The sequence below is a fragment of the Heterodontus francisci genome, chromosome 3 (assembly GCF_036365525.1).
Source record: "Heterodontus francisci isolate sHetFra1 chromosome 3, sHetFra1.hap1, whole genome shotgun sequence".
Taxonomy (NCBI): domain Eukaryota; kingdom Metazoa; phylum Chordata; class Chondrichthyes; order Heterodontiformes; family Heterodontidae; genus Heterodontus; species Heterodontus francisci.
Window position 1 is genome coordinate 132,888,091 of NC_090373.1, and position 18,057 is coordinate 132,906,147.

The following is an 18,057-nucleotide window of genomic DNA, read 5'->3' on the forward strand; positions in this document are numbered from 1 at the left end:
CCCGTCCACCCCTACACTAGTAATTTTCATTAGAGCCCGTTCCCCTCCCCCCACCCCTCCTCCCCCCCCCCCCCCCAATACTGCACTAAAAATCTTAAGCTCCCCCCTTCCCACCACGGTGGCGCCTGCTTTCCCTGGAAGGGAAAGTGAAGACACATGAGCGCCGGCCGCCACTCGGTAGATTGCGGCTCGCAGGTAAAATCGCTGTTGATTTTATTTAAATGTATTCATATCATTAATTTAAATATGTAAATCAGTCCTGTCGCCCAGCAGCATGGGGTCCTCCATGGATTATCGCCACTGCCAGGAAGATTGAGCCCGGCACTCCCAGCATTGGACTCCATGGCGGGCCGCTGCCGGAACAATCTTCCAAACCCCCGCCGCCCCCCGCTACCATGGAGCCCGATGTCGGGAGCTCAGTAAAACTCCAGCCATGGAAGAAGCTCTTATTGCAGACTACCTGAACATTGAGGGAGTGGAAGCCCTTCCTGTTGATGGATCTCACTGGCAGGTCGCTGGGTGCCTTGATGGCCATATAAGTGCTATCAATCATGCCCTGCACCTAGGGGAATTCAGCAAGCCCAATGTTAACTGCACCTGCGAGGCCTCATCTGTTGTGAAATGAATGTATTGTCCAACTCTCGCGAGATGCAGTGGTGTGCAGACGTTTGCGAGATGGCACCAAGGTATGCAGCTGATCCTTAAAAGGAGCCAAAACTGAAAAAGTTCAAGGCCTCAACAGCTTTGACGGCCACTGGCAGGGCACGACAACCAGTACTGCTGGGTGCAAGGTCTTTGGCGATGAGGCCACAGATTTCTGTGACCACCTGTTTGTAGAGTTACAGTCTCCCACGGCACTGGTTCTTGGTTATCCCCGGGTAGCTCCTTCTTTGACGGCAAATCCTTTGCGGAGCGTATGGCCTCCATGTCCTTCCAGCCCCCCATTCTTCTCCTCTGCCCTCCTGATGCCCAGGACTCTGCCCTTCCTGTGGGGGTAACGCCCCTCGCTGCAACTGGGCCCAAAATCTGAGAGTCGTGCCCCCACTGCCAGTTGCCAGTCAGCTGGTTGTCCAATTGTCCTTGGCAACACTGTCCCCCGCTCCTCAGACCCCATGATGGCAGGAGGACAATGACCCCCTACACTGCCCGAGCGCTAACTGCCCACTCTGCCTGACACCTGTGCACTGCCAAGGGCACCTGTCTACCAATGTCCAAGTCCCCCTGTGTAACTTTTATGGCTACAGGGTAATTCCCTGGGGTGACCATGACTACCCCCCCGCCCCCCCACCCCCACCCCCACCCCGTTTACCCAGCTCCTTTCACCTGGTCTATTCCAGACAGGGTGTGTAGCCCATGGGCCCCCCTTGAAACTCTTAACACTCCTCATTAACAAGCTCTTAATGAGCTCAGCAAGTACTTTAATTGGCCTTAATGGAAGATGTGGCGGGAAGGCAATCCCACCCTCTGCCCGCCATGGTGAACATAGCCAGCACCGGGAACGGCGTCAAGAAACTGGCACAACAACCATTGCCGATGTTTTTGGGTCGCATCTGCCTCCAATCCTGACCTTAACGGAGCCTGAAAATTCAGGGCCAGCTGTTTGCACAAAAAAGTAAGGCAGAAGGGCTGGGAATGTTGCCTCCTGCTCTATGCATTCGAATGCAGAGCCAATTTCACCCACCATTCCCCCTTCCCCCAGGAAAGTTTTAGAAGTCCTAAGGTGAGGCGGCGGCACAGTGGTATATAATCGGGTATTGTCACTGGTTTAGTAACCTAGACACCCAGGGTATTGCCCTGGGGACATGGGTTTGGTTCCCACCACAGCAGAAGGTGGAATTTGAATTCAAATAATAAATCTGGAACTAAAAGCTAGTCTCATGAAACCATTGTCGATTGTTGTAAAAACCCATCTGGTTCACTAATGTCCTTTAGGGAAGGAAATTTGCTGTCTTGACCTGGTCTGGCCTACACATGACTCCAGACCCACAACAATGTGCTTGACTCTTACATGCCCTCTGAAATGGCCTAGCAAGCCATTCAGTTGTATCTAACCGCTATGAAGTCAATAAGGAATGAAACCGGACAGACCACCCGGCATCGACCAAGGCATCAGAACTGACAACGGCAATCCCAGCCCTGTCAACCCTGCAGCATCCTCCTTACTAACATCAGGGGGCTTGTGCCAAAGTTGTCCCACAGACTAGTCAAGCAACAGCCTGATATAGTCATACTCACGGAATCATACCTTACAGACAATGTCCCAGAGACTGCCATCACCATCCCCAGGTATGTCCTGTCCCACCAGCAGGACAGACCCTGCAGAGGTGGCAGCACAGTGTTGTACAGTAGGGAGAAAGTTGCACTGGGAGTCCTCAACATCAACTCCAGACCCGATGAAGTCTCATGGCATCAGGTCAAACACAGGCAAGGAAGCCTCCTGCTAATCACCACCTACTGCCCTCCCTCAGCTGATGATTCAGTACTCCACCATGTTGATCACCACTTGGAGGAAGCACTGAGGGTGGCAAGGGCACGGAATGTACTCTGGGTGGGGGACTTCAATGTCCATCACCAAGAGTGGCTCGGCAGCACCACTACTGGCCGAGTCCAAAAGGACATAGCTGCTAGACTGGGTATGTGGCAGGTGGTGAGGGAACCAACAAGAGGAAAAAACATACTTGACCTCGTCCTCACTAATCCGCCTGCCGCATGTGCATCTGTCCATGACAGTATGGATAGGAGTAACCCACCGCACAGGCCTTGTGGAGAGGAAGTCCCACCTTCATATTGAGGATACCCTTCATCGTGTTCTGTGGCACTACCACCGTGCTAAATGGGGTAGATTTTAAACAGATCTAGCAATGCAAAACTGAGCATCCATGAGGCACTGTGGGCCATCAGCAGCAGCAGAATTGTACTCAACCACAATCTGTAACCTCATGGCCCGGCATATCCCGCACTCTACATTACCATCAAGCCAGGAGACCAACCCTGGTTCAATGAAGAGTGCAAGAGGGTATGCCAGGAGCAGCACCAGGCATACCTCAAAATGAGGGTCAAGCTGGTGAAGCTACAACACAGGACTACTTGTGTGCCAAACTGCACAAGCAGCATGCGAAAGACAGCTCAGCGATAGAGCATGGCTACCCAACCCGAACCCAATGAGAACCGATGACATGTGTCGGGTTCAGGTCGGGTCACATTTCTGGATCCTGCGCTCCGGCAGGGTCGGACACCCTCTATCACCACCTCCGATAAGTGGCTCCAATCTTGATGTACTTTTTGGACTTTATAGGTGGTGTTGTTACAGTTTTTTTAAGCTTGTGCAGATAGGAACAAAGTGAAAAATGGAAGGTACGTTAACTGATGGTCAGGTCGGGCGCGGGAAAAAAATGAAAGGACTACGGCCAGGTCGGGCTCGGGGTCAGATGTGGTTCTGTCAAGCACGGGTGGGGTTTTATTTGCAGACCCGAGCCAGCCTTTACTAAGCTATCCCATTACCAACAGATCAGATCTAAGCTCTGCAGTCCTGCCACATCCAGCCATGAATGGTGGTGGACAATTAAACAACTAACTGGAGGAGGTTGCTCCACAAATATCCCCATCCTCAATGATGGGGGAGCGCAGCACATCAGTGAAAAAGATAAGGCTGAAGCATTTGCAACAATCTTCAGCCGGAAGTGCCGAGTTGATGATCCAACTCGGCCTCCTCCCGAAGTCCCCAGCGTCACAAATGCCAGACTTCAGTCAATTCAATTCACTCCACGTGATATCATGAAACGACTGAAGGCAATTGATAATGCAAAGGCTGTGTGCCCTGACAATATTCCGGCAATAGTACTGAAGACCTTGCCAAGTTGTTCCAGTACGGCTACAATAGTGGCGTCTACCCAGCAATGTGGAAGATTGCCTAGGTATGTCCTGTACACAAAAAGCAGAACAAGTCCAACCTGGCCAATTACCACCCCATCAGTCTACTCTCAATCATCAGTAAAGTGATGGAAGGTATCATCAACAGTGCCATCAAGTGGCACTTGCTTAGCAATAACCTGCTCAGTGACGCTCAGTTTGGGTTCCGCCAGGGCCACTCAGCTCCTGACCTCATTACAGCCTTGGTTCAAACATGGACAAAAAAGCTGAACTCAAGAGGTGAGGTGAGAGTGACTGCCCTTGACATCAAGGCAGCATTTGACCGAGTATGGCATCAAGGAGCCCAAGCAAAACTGGAGTCTATGGGAATCAGGGAGAAAACTCTCTGCTGGTTGGAGTCAACCTCGTGCAAAGGAAGATGGCTGTGGCTGTTGGAGGTCAAACATCTGAGCTCCAGGACATCACTGCAGGAGTTCCTTAGGGTAGTGTCCTAGGCCCAACCATCCTCAGCTGCTTCATCAGTGACGTTCCTTCAATCATAAGGTCAGAAGTGGAGATGTTCGCTGATGATTGCACAATGTTCAGCACCATTCGCGATTCCTCAGATACTGAAGCAGTCCATGTAGAAATGCAGCAAGACTTGAACAATATTCAGGCTTGGGCTGATCAGTAGCAAGTAAGATTCGCGCCACACAAGTGCCAGGCAATGAACATCTCCAACAAGAGAGAATCTAACCATCTCCCCTTGACATTCAATGGCATTACCATCGCTGAATCCCCCACTATCAACATCCTAGGGGCTACCATTGACCAGAAACTGAACTGGAGTAGCCATATAAATACCGTGGCTACAAGAGCAGGTCAGAGGCTAGGAATCCTGCGGCGAGTAACTCACCTCCGGACTCCCCAGAACCTGTCCAGCATCTACAAGGCGTAAGTCAGGAGTGTGATGGAATACTCTCCACTTGCCTGGATGGGTGCAGCTCCAACAACACTCAAGAAGCTCGACACCATCCAGGGCAAAGCAGCCTGCTTAATTGGCACCCCATCAACTAACATTCACTCCCTCCACCACCGACGCACAGTAGCAGCAGTGTGTATCATCTACAAGATACACTGCAGCAATGCACCAAGGCTCCTTAGACAGCACCTTCCAAACCCGCAACCTCTATCACCTAGAAGGACAAGGGCAGCAGTTGCATGGGAACAGCATCAACTGCAAGTTCCCCTCCAAGTCACACACCATCCTGACTTGGAACTATATTGCCATTCCTTCACTGTTGCTGGGTCAAAATCCTGGAACTCCCTTCCTAACAGCATTGTGTGTATACCTACCCCACATGGACCGCAGCTGTTCAAGAAGGCAGCTGATCATCACCTTCTCAAGGGCAATTAGGGATGGTCAATAAATGCTGGCCTAGCCAATGACACCCTAAATCCCATGAATGAATAATAAAAAAATGCTTAAAGTGGCAGCGACCCAGCGAAACTGCACATGGAAAATGAAATTTCTCCAACAACAAGAATCAAACAAATTGATTCCAAAATCTAAGCACACAACTAGCATTCAATGGTAAATTTATATCGCCCCTGGAATTGCCAAATCTATGATACATCCGGGGTACTGACAAACAAGTTTTATAAGTTGAAAAAACTGTTATGCTGCTTTTGATCATGTAAAGCATCTATTGTAGTGCTAATACAAGGTAGTAAATCAGAAAACTAAATATTTTGGTGGTAATATTAACCTAATCCGTCGTTAAACTGATGGGTTTGGCTCGGAAGTCAATGTATAACATGTATAAATCGAGCGGGATGTGTAATGTGAGGCTGATCTAATCTCATCAGTTTCCTCCTGGATGGTTTAGGTTAAAGTTCCATCCTTTGTTATCCTCAACAGAATATATTTAATTGAAGAGAGAAGCAATGTAATGAAGCATGTATCCTTTAAATAGAGAATAATGGATAATCAAGAATAATTACAAGACACAAATTTCTTAGAGGAGATCAGATGAAGTCTAAAACTAAGCAAATTAGGCTTAACAAAAGAAAAATAAAAGATACTGAAAAGGAAAGAAAATGTAAGAAATTTCTTTTAATTCTCAATGTATGCAAACTTATCCATGCTCACCTTATGCCTGAACTGATAAAAATGCCCACATTTCTCATCCTAATTTGGATTCATTCCCACACTTTAACCACAGTAAAATACTACAAGATCGCTTAAGTCATTGTGGAACTTTTTTATAACACACACGTGAAGAAATTGGTTACAGGTAGCATCGATACTTCCATAATTTTTGTGTTCATTAAGTAATATAACTTCAACGGTATTGAAATAAACAGGCGAAATGTTGCAACTTGCCTGTGTGACATTATTTGCTGTTGCAAGCATATCACCAAATATTGGTCCAATGAAGACACCTCCATCATATACCACTCGTGCTTTAATGGAAGGGTTGAGGCCTGAGATATTTTCATTAGTAACCTAAAATGAAACAAAATAATCCAAGATCAGATAACTAAACAGATCAGCATTTATGTCACAAATGCTCCGAGCTTGTCTTGGTTAAATGTTTGCATTCATTCACTTACTTTCAGATTATTCAAGCTATATCCTTACAGATATAGTGTATGGAAAAAGCCAAATGGAAGTGTGACAGTAGGCAAACTGCCATAGAAACTGGCAGGCAAAGGAGCATGATGTTGAGATCTTTTGGCACCAATGGATAACCTAGCTATAATAACTGACTAAGTTTCTCATTTAAGTCCATGAAGTCAACATTTCATTCATACTTGACCTCATTTAGATTGGCTGATTATTCAACAATTTTTGTTCTCTCCAACCTCTTCCAGGTCTACAATTCCTTACTCCCACAATTTCCATTCCTGACTCTGGCCTCTTCAATCACTTTATCCCACAATTGGTGGCTGCGTCTTCAGTTGCCTCGATCCCATTCCCTGGAAATCCTTCCCAAAACACCTCAGCCTCTCCACCCCCCTCCGCTGCTTTAAACTCAAGTCTTTGACCAAGTTTTGGTCACCCCTCCTAATCTCCCCTTGTTTGGATTAGCCTTGGTTTCCTTACGCATCTGTGATGTGCCTTGTGACTTGTGCATTTGATGCACTCCATAATTCCTCACCTATCCATGACGTCTACTGGAAGTAAGCTTATAAAATCTTTCATGCAATCATTGCAAAACTTGTAAGTCCATTTATGTGGATGATCTTATCCTGACAAAATAGATCATAAATAAAATTCATTTTCAACACTGCTATTTTGAAGTTGCCACTGTTTAAATTCTTCAAAAACTGCCTTATTAAACAGAATGCAGTGATGTTTACTGTTCCCTAATTCATAACTTTCAGCCTAGCAAGCATGAATGTCAGACTTCCCCTTTGTTAGTTCATGCTACATTTTTTGATAATTTACAATTTAGACCTTGCTTGGGAGCACAGTTGCTCATTTTTTCTTGGATTTGTATAGTTAAGAAGGTGGAGAACTTGGAACAGCAAGTTAGTGCTGTGCTAGTCCTCTGTCTTTTACATTAAAACATCAAGTTTTTGGGAATGTTGGGAGTACATCTTCTGATCAGGGCTCTGCTTGTATAAATGCTTGGGATTCTCATACAAAAATTGAGTTCCTGTGTTAAAAAACACTTAAAACAGTTTAATGCCAGCTCACCACCACCTTCTCCAGTGCAATTAGGGATGGGCAATAAATGCTGGCCTAGCCAGCAATGCCCACATTCCGTGAATGAATTTTTAAAAATTAAAAAACAGCAGTAAGGAACTTAGTGCAAGCGTTCAAATGGGAATGGCTCCAGTAGGAAAGTATACTTCTTTAAGCTGAGGGAATGGCTTTGGCCAGGACTGACCATGTTCAAACACATGCTGCTTCATTTAAAGCATTTGGGGATACAATTCCCCCTGTTCATTGTTTATTTATTTGAAATAAGTAAAAACAGAACAAAGTTGAATTTATGTAACACCAATCTGAGAACATCCCAAACCAACAAGTACATTTGAATTGGAGTCACTGCTGTAAAGTAAATTTGTACACAGTAAGGTTCCAGATAATATGTTTTGGTAGTGGCAGTTGAGGAATAAATGTTGGGCTGAACACAGGGAGAACTCCCCTGCTCTTCAAATCCCACCATCTTTTACATCCACTCTTGGTTTAACATCCGTCTGTAAGACAGAACCTCCATCTGTGCAGCAGTCATGCTTCACTGTACTGAAGTGTCAGCCTAGATTATATGCTTAAGTCTCTGGAGTGGGGTTTAAACCCACAACGCTCTAACTCAAAGGTCAAAGTACTACCTATGAATGAAGGCTGACAAGTTGCAGTCTGAGGAATTTCGCCCAAAAGCATTAACTGATTTGATACGAATGCCAAAGAGAGGAACTTTTACCCTTGATGTATGACATATTGACATTACATTAATTCCATTTAATGGATGGTGTCCTCAATGTAAAGCGTTATATAAGGCACTCAATCTTGTTTATGAAGTATACAATGATGCAATCAATAATGTAATATCACAACATTAATACCACCTGCCTGAAACTATTCTTCAGTTTTTTGATAAAAGACAAGACATTTTTTGCAACAAAACAAACTAAATCTGTACACTAGGCAGACTTTAAAAAGGTAAATTCAGTGATGGGGCATTTCCGCTGAGGTCCACGGGGAGTGAAAGTTCATAACAGAAAGTGCAAGTGTACTCGGCCTACGATTATTCCCTGGAAACAGACCTCTTATCTCTAACTGTCTTTCACCCCTTTCACCAACTGGGATAGTTTTGTTTTATTTGAATGTACACTTCAATGAAAGCTTTCTTTGTTTCTGATGTGAGTAAAAGGTAAAGTACAACAGAAAGATAAAGGAATTGATTAAAGCAGAAGCAGCTTCTCCATTTATAGTTACAATTATTAACTGCTTTTATGCTAGAGCTAAGTACATGTGCATTCCTGGAATGTACTTAAATGTAGAAAATAATGCCTCTCCTGTTCCTGGGAGGGATATTTGCAAGATGATATTTTATAATTTTCTACAATCTACCATATAAGCAGACTAACCAACGCAAAACACATGGGATTAGATGTCCCATTGCTGCCTCCTTATGGTAGTAGAAAATGGACAAGAACAATATGATGTTCTGTAGCTCATACAGGGAATGGCTAGCTCACACTGACAGATCATTCATGGAAATATACATGCAGGGTGAGAAAATTCTGCCATTATCGAAATTCTGTTTCATGCAAAACATTTGGGGATAGTAATCCCTCTGTTCAGGAATGTAATGAAGTTTATAACTGTTTACTTTAAACGGCTGAAGAAAGAAAAGACGGCATTACTTAAGAAAGAGTGGGCAAGTTTTCCAGGTGTCCTGCCCAACATATATCCCTCAACTACCATCACCAAAAACATATTATCCGGGGCCATGCTATATGCAAATTGGCTGCTGCATTGAAAAACAAACGTTCATTGATGTGACACCTTTCACAATCTCAGGATGTCTCAAAACATTTCACAACCAATGAAGTACTTTTGAATCATTGACATTGTTGTTATGTAGGAAATGCAGCAGCCAATTTGCACACAGCAAGGTCCCAGATAATATGCCTTTGGTAGTGGAAGTTGAGGGATAAATGTTGGGCAGGACACCTGTTCATGAAATTGTACCATCGTTTACATCCGCCCAAGTGAATAGGTAGGGCCTTAGTTTAATGTCTCATTTGAAAGGTGAATCTCCAATGGTGTCGCCCACCTGCTTTACTGCACTGAAGTGTCAGCTTAGATTAGGCACTCAAGACTCTCGAGTGGAGTTCAATCCTCTGAAGTTCGGACATCATTTTGAAAGAATTCCCATGTGAAACGAGTATGCAACTTTGCCAGGGAATCTGGTGTGACAGTAGCTGATGTAAAGGACTCTAACTTCTGCTGTTCACACTCAGATTGTTTTGACCCCTTATGCCAATTGTTAAATTTAATTTTGCCCCCAGCATTGGCACCATGGAGTTTCCTGATGGAAATCTCCCTATACGATATGTTTGGAAGAAGTTGACGGATGTCTGGCAGGTCAGATTGCACAAGTGGGGCTCGGTCACTGTCAGCCAAGGCCCTCACACCTGTAACTGCAGAGGTTCTCAGACCTTATTTTGGCAAACAATTGGTTTCTGCAGAAACATCTCTTACCAAAGAAAGTCAGGCCAATGAACCTGATCACACTATGTCCCTCAATTTATTCCTTTTAAATTATCCCTTTCCCTTTAAATTCCCCCAACAAGTGTGCTCCTTGTAAGCAACCAAATCTCCAATGATGTAAATAAGCTAATCACCAAAAATTGGGCATCAACAGCAAACTTCTTTTGAATTGATCTAAAATGAGGCATTAGCCATTCAGATCTAAACTGCACCCAGGTCATATTTAGAGTCATAGAGTTATACAGCACAGAAAAAAGCCCTTCGACCCATTGTGTCCATGCCGGCCATCAAGCACCTATCCTAATCCCATTTTCCAGCATTTGGCCATAGCCTTGTATGTTATGGTGTTTCAAGTGCTCATCTAAATACTTCTTAAATGTTGTGAGGGTTCCTGCCTCTACCACCCCTTCAGGCAGTGTGTTTCAGATTCCAACCACCCTCCTGCCCCTTACCTTAAATCTATGCCCCCTGGTTATTGACACCTCTGCTAAGGGAAAAAGTTTCTTCCTATCTACCCTATCTATGCCCCTCATAATTTTGTACATCTCAATCAGGTCCCCCCTCAGCCTTCTCTGCTCTAAGGAAAACAACCCTAGCCTATCCAGTCTCTCTTCATAGCTGAAATGCTCCAGCCCAGGCAACACCCTGGTGAATCTCCCCTGCACCCTCTCCAGTGCAATCACATCCTTCCTATAGTGTGGTGCGCAGAACTGTACACAGTACTCCAGCTGTGGCCTAACTAACGTTTTATACAGCTCCATCATAGCCACCCTGCTCTTATATTCTATGCCTCGGCTAATAAAGGCAAGTATTCCATATGCCTTCCTAACCACCTTATCTACCTATGTTGCTGCCTTCAGTGATCTATGGACAAGTACACCAAGAACCCTCTGACCCTCCTAGGGTCCTACCATCCATTGTATATTCCCTTGCCTTGTTAGTCCTCCCAAAATGCATCACCTCACACTTCTCAGGATTAAATTCCATTTGCCACTGCTCCGCCCATCTTACCAGCCCATTTATGTCATCCTGTAATCTAAGGCCTTCCTCCTCACTATTTACAACACCACCAATTTTCGTGTCATCTGCGAACTTAATGATCATACCTCCTATATTCACATCTAAATCATTAATGTACACTACAAACATCAAGGGTCCCAGCACCGATCCCTGTGGTACACCACTGGCCACAGGCTTCCAATCACAAAAACAACCCTCGACCATCACCCTCTGCCTCCTGCCACGAAGTCAATTTTGGATCCAATTTGCCAAATTGCCCTGGATCCCATGGGCTCTTACCTTCTTGACCAATCTCCCTTGCGGGACCTTATCAAAAGCCTACTGAAGTCCATGTAGACTACATCAACTGCTTTACCCTCATCTACACATCTAGTCACCTCCTCGAAACATTCAATCAAATTTGTTAGACATGATCTCCTCCTGACAAAGCTATGCTGACAATCCTTGATTAATCCCTGCCTTTCCAAGTGGAGATTAATCCTGTCCCTCAGAATTTTTCCAATATTTTCCCAACCACTGATGTTAGACTCACTAGCCTGTAATTACCTGGTTTATCCCTGCTACCCTTCTTGAATAATGGTACCACATTCGCTGTCCTCCAGCCCTCTGGCACCTCTTCTTTGGCCAGACAGGATTTGAAAATTTGTGTCAGAACCCCTGCTATCTCCTCCCTTGCCTCACATAACAGCCTGGGATACATCTCATCTGGGCCTGGGGATTTATCTACTTTTAAGCCCACTAAAACCGTTAATACTTCCTCCCTTTCAATGTTAATTTGTTCAAGTATATCACAATCCCCCTCCACGATCTCTACACCTACATTGTCCTTCTCCATAGTGAACACAGATGAAAAGTAATCATTTAAAACCTCACCTATGTCCTCCGACTCCACACACAGATTGCTACTTTGGTCCCTAATGGGCCCTACTCTTTCCCTGGATATCCTCTTGCTCTTAATATGCTTATAAAACAGCTTGGGATTTTCCTTTATCTTGCCCGCCTGTGTCTTTTCATGCCGCTCTTCGCTCTCCTAATTACTTTTTTAAGTACCCCCCTACACTTTCTATACTCCTCTGGGGCCTCCACTGTTTTCAGCACTCTGAATCTGCCATAAGTCTCATTTTTTTCTTTATCCAGTCCTCTATATCCCTTGATATCCAGGGTTCCCTGGACTTGTTGGTTCTACCCTTCACCTTAGGATGATAAGATGGTCCCTTTAGCAGCCAAATCAGGATCAGGTGTGCATAATCTTGTATAATTATCCAATAAAATATATAAGAATATTTTATCAATCCTGATTTATGCAGCTCCAGATATGGTAGTAAAGGTGAAATTTTACAGCTAACTCAAACAGGAGTACAAAGTTTTGGGATATGTTCGGAAGATGGTAGAAAGTGAAAACAGAAACAAAAATAAAGAGCATACTGTTGAGTGACCCAGTGCTGATATTAGATTTTTTAGTAACACTGTACAAAAAAAAAAGTAGACCATCAAGACTTCAGATAGGTTCTATTTGTTGTAATATGGCTTGTCCAGGAACCAAAATTGCTCAGAAATCTTGACCAAACTAATGAAAGAACTCCTTTAAACTATTAGGAATAACCCTGGGTACGCATACCCTATGCTTGTACAGTAACAGAAGGTTCAGACCTGCTGCCAATACTCAGAGGATGCTGTTTGAAGAAGTATATGCTGTTGCCTCGGAAACCAGGGTTGGCCTCAGTAGCAGCTGCTGTGGTAACCGGTGCCTTGGGCAAGGAGTTAGTGGCTGCTAAGGAGCACATTATGGACAGAATACCTTTATGCTGAAAATGTATTTGATTGAAACTTCCCTGATCATGGACCATATTAGCAGAAAAGGATTTTATCATTTTCACTTCCATAACGTTTTTTGGGATTATTTGATTTTTCAGTTTTCAGCATAGATATACAATAGTACTTCTAGCATTCTAGTGATTTTCATGCATGACACAAAGGAGTATATGTGTTCTTTTGGCTTTTTATTTCTGTTCAACTTTTGTCTTTCACCAGAATATGCTCTATTTTCTCCCCTTCCCTCATTTTGCTTCGTCACTCTCATTCCCAGTCAAATGTTAAAAATTAATTTCCATAAACTAACTGCAGGTAGTGTTGGCCAAAATAGTTTACTTATGCGGCCAGTGGACTCACTGTGTGGTTAGACCATATGGTGCTCCTCACCTGCATCCTGGATTATTTGCATCTTCTTATGTATATTGGAGAATATAACAAACTTTATAGCAAAATACAACCGTGACAAGAACAGATGTCTTATGAAATTAATCCTGGTGGTTGGTGACAGCATACAAGGAATGGAACATTTGTGCTTGAATGCCAAGAGGCAAGTCTCAGCACCTTTCAATGGCCTAATACATGATCCCAGTTCAGCAAATGATGGTTAAAGGGAAACTATCACAAAGTGGTAAGTGCTAGTAATTTGAAATCTTTACTTCTGAATAAATGTAGCTTTTTATTCCCATCAATTCCTCAGTATTAAAATTTTATTCAAACTCTTGGAACCTTGTGTTCAACTGTTTTAGAAAAGTGAAGGTGACTTGGATCAGGAGGTGTATTTGCAGAGCATCTGCTCCATATCACTGGCGACAATTATACTTGATAAGGAGAAGTATCTTGACACCACTTCACATACGATCTGGTCAATGGAAATAAAAAAACGGGAGAAATGTAAAGTGTACTGCCTATTCAGTACATCTTTGCACTCCCAAAACCACCTTAAGTGATTTAAGGGAAGTTTGAGAAGATATCTGATAATCATTTACATAAAATTTGCATTGCTGCACCCTCTTCAGGTGCAAATACAGAAAAGTCAAATAGAAAGTTTGTGTGCAGTGTAATTCAGCAGCAAAATGGGTGCAAAGGGTTAGCATGCATTTTGCCTCTGCATTGCATCTATTTTTATATGTTATTTGGCAGCAAGGCAGAGGGAAATCAGCCGTGATAGCTCAAACATACATTTAGTGAAAACAAAAACAAAAACCTCCAACAGAATGCTGTAGTATGTAGGGATCTTGGTGTCCGCATAGATGAAACACAAAACGTTAATGTGCAGATAAAGCAAGTAATTAGGAAGGCAAATGGAATGTTGGCCTTTATTGCAAGGGAGATGGAGTATAAAAGTAGGGAAGTCTTGCTACAACTGTACAGGGTATTGGTGAGACCATAATTAGATTAATGCATACAGTTTTTGTCTCCTTATTTAAGGAGGGATATACTTGCATTGGAGACAGCTCAGAGAAGATTCACTAGGTTGATTCCTGGGATGAAGGGTTGTCTTATGAGGAAAGGTTGAGCCAGTTGGGCCTATACTCATTGGAGTTTAGAAGAATGAGAGGTGATCTTATTGAAACATATGAGATTCGGAGGGCGCTTGATAGGGTAGATGTTGAGAGGGTGTTTCCCCTTGTGAAGGGATCTAAAGCTAGGGGGAATAGTTTCAGAATAAGGGTCTCCCATTTAAAACAGAGATGAGGAGGAATTTCTTCTCTCAGAGGGTCGTGAATCTTTGGAATTCTCTACTCCAGAGAGCTGTCGAGGCTGAGTCATTGAATATATTCAAGGCTGAGATGGGCAGATTTTTTAACTACCGGGGAGTCAAGGTTATGGGGAACAGGGAGGCAAATGGAGTTCACACCAACATCAGATCAGTCATGATCTTAGTAAAGGGCAGAACAGGCACGAGGGGCCATATGACCTGCTTCTATTTCTTCAGTTTTTATGTTAAAGCACACAGTAGTTTGATCAATATCTGAGAGATATTTTTGTATAGGACTTGGAATATTAGCCTTGGATTTTTTTTCCAAATGCATTGATGGCATTTTCTGTTTTAATTTCAAACAACAACTTGCACTTTATATTCTCTTTCATGTATCAAAACACCTAAGGCACATTACAGGGAGATCAGAGAACACACACAGGGAATTAGAGTTTAGAAGATGCAGAAAGCAATAAAAGCATGGAGTAGTTTAAGGAGACAATTCCAGAGTGTGGGGATATATGGCTGAAGGATCTACCACCAATCTTGGAGCAATGGAGGAGGGAACACATGGTTATCTAAAATTAGAAGACTAGAGGATGCATGCTGGGATAGATTTGGAAAATAAAACTCTATAGATAAGGAAGAGTGAGGCCACAGAGAGTTTTGAAGATTAGAACAGGAATTTTGTGGATGACTTTGGAGCAGGGAGTTCAGTAGAATGGCAGTAAAAAGACATGAATGATTTGACAATAACCTATAGAGTCAATGCAAAGTAAAGTTTGAGAGGCTGATGAGTAGGACACCAACGGAGAATTCAAGCCAAGAGATAATAAAGGCATGGATGCACATACTTATACGTTCTTGGATAAACATACATTTAATAGATTTGGCAGGTCACCAGTAGTATTAGGCCAAGTTAGTGTCCAGATATTTTGATAGCAGGTATTGAAGTCTTTTGTGACAGTGAAATCACTGGCGTTGAAGTACTCAGCTAAGTAGTTATTTGAATTTGTCCTTAGAAGATACCGGAGCCTGTGTGAAGAGGCATTCACTGGAATCCCTGTGAAAGAATTCAAACAAAGTCAATAAGAAAACCTCAGTACATCATTAATTCACAGAGCAACTTTCAATATTTTACTGAATACTCCTTAGAAAATACACTGAACAAGCAGTAATATCAGTTCAAGTCTCTAGATCATTTAGAAAAGCCATATTGGATAGATATACAAAGAACAAAGAACAAAGAAAATTACAGCACAGGAACAGGCCCTTCGGCCCTCCAAGCCTGCGCCGATCCAGATCCTCTATCTAAACCTGTTGCCTATTTTCTAAGGGTCTGTATCTCTTTGCTTCCTGCCCATTCATGTATCTGTCTAGATACATCTTAAAAGACGCTATCGTGCCCGCGTCTACCACCTCCGCTGGCAACGCGTTCCAGGCACCCACCACCCTCTGCGTAAAGAACTTTCCATGCATATCCCCCCTAAACTTTTCCCCTCTCACTTTGAACTCATGACCCCTAGTAATTGAATCCCCCACTCTGGGAAAAAGCTTCTTGCTATCCACCCTGTCTATACCTCTCATGATTTTGTACACCTCAATCAGGTCCCCCCTCAAGCTCCGTCTTTCTAATGAAAATAATCCTAATCTACTCAACCTCTCTTCATAGCTAGCGCCCTCCATACCAGGCAACATCCTGGTGAACCTCCTCTGCACCCTCTCCAAAGCATCTACATCCTTTTGGTAATGTGTATAGCTGATAATATAGCTGAGAAAATCCATAATAGACTAAGGAGTGTGAAAATTATTCATTGAGTGAGTCATCACTTCATCCATGAACACCAATGATACAAATCGGTTTGAATAATATGAGCACAAATTCAATACTGAATTTAAATCCCTTTATACAAAAATTTATTTTTTAGGAACTTCTCTGCACATTGAACATATATCATGGATCTGTTGCTGAAAAAATCTTTATTATTTTCCATCATTCTACTTTTTTAAATTAAATTTCATGTGGGCACTCTCTTCCCCTGAGGCAAAATAGCATGATGAGGTGTATTTAGAGAAAGTTGCTACGGAATTTTACCTGGCTTCAAGTAGCTCTGGGTGCCTTCATATTTAACATGCCTTGGGAATACGTCCCTGGAATAATCGAGAAGTATTTCCCAACAGCTTTGTGTGTTTATAGGCTTTGCTCAATATTTTTTAGTGAAACATGTTTCCATATTTTAAATAGGATGCTTACTGTAGATGTTTTACCAAAACATTTCCAACAAACACAATTTTCTACTTACACAAAATACAGTTTTATTTAGTTTCAGGTTATTTCTATTCTCTCAATGGGAATGGCACTTGCAGGGAGCACAATTTGGCAAATTGAGGTCTTGTGACAGGTAATTGACCACTCAATAAAATGAAAATGATAAATTCCTGCCATTTCCTGAGAAGTACTCATTGTCATCACCTATAGGCACTGAAATGCAGAATCACCCCCTTAAATGTCCTTGGCTACAATACTGCTTAAAAGACAGCAGAAAACTCTTACTCACAAAGCACAAGCCATTTAGGAAGAATCTCTGAGAAGAGTTTTATCAGCGAATAACTCAATCATCTACCCAGAGGATTTTACAAGAATGAAGAACGGATGTTTTCATATATGAGACTCTGGCTGATGCAGCAATACACCATGTGGCCGAGAGGTGAGAGCAATCCTCCACTGGGAGTTGAAGAAAAATCATTGGAACAGCCACCCTGGCTACCAATACAGTGACATATATCCAAATGTCTAACAATAAACCAATGGATTACACAGTCATCCTGTCAGGGAATGTTAAATAGTACAGAAAGACTTTCATAAAAGCCAATGAGGAGAAAATGCTTTATAAAAGAGGGAGGAGTCTCAACCCCAACATAAAATCAATATTTCTAACAAACCTTGAATTGTAAAAAAAAAAATGTGGTAATTTTATTGAATTATAAGTACCACTTCTGGTCGCTCAGTGAAACAACTTGCATTTATATTTTACTTTTTACATAACAAATGTCACACAGCTCTTTAAGGAGAAAGTACAGAAGAGACTGAGTGCAAGTCATAATGATTGCACACTAAAAATCACCAATAATTTATTAATACTCTTGCTATAATAATTAACTAGTGCCTAATCACAGATAACACTTTCAATTAGGTGATTTTAAAAAAAATACATCTTACTTGGAATTACAACATCTGGCAGATGAATGCTGAAGACTCCTCCAAGAGGTGGAGTTGCTCTCTGAATCCTTTGAACAGTGATATTTATGGAATCCTCCCCTACAAATTTGGCATAGTCACTGTTAGGGTGTGTAGAACCTTCCACTAAAACGGCATCTCTATAACAGAATAAATAATATTTATTAGGACTGATGTACTATTGGTTCAGAATAATAGTTGTGTAAT

General features: G+C 42.8%; 1 protein-coding gene across 11 annotated transcripts in view; it reads right to left on the minus strand.

The window, feature by feature from the left end:
• The window catches only part of LOC137360749 (fibrocystin-like), a 604,145-nt gene that overhangs the window by 477,802 nt on the left and 108,286 nt on the right, over nt 1-18,057 (minus strand). For all 11 annotated transcript variants that reach the window (XM_068026018.1, XM_068026015.1, XM_068026020.1 and 8 more), the window contains 3 exons: nt 17,833-17,990; nt 15,491-15,675; nt 6,236-6,358 (listed from right to left, as the gene is read on the minus strand). In XM_068026018.1, coding sequence (XP_067882119.1) covers nt 6,236-6,358; nt 15,491-15,675; nt 17,833-17,990 — 466 coding nt within the window. The remainder of the gene's footprint in view (nt 1-6,235; nt 6,359-15,490; nt 15,676-17,832; nt 17,991-18,057) is intronic.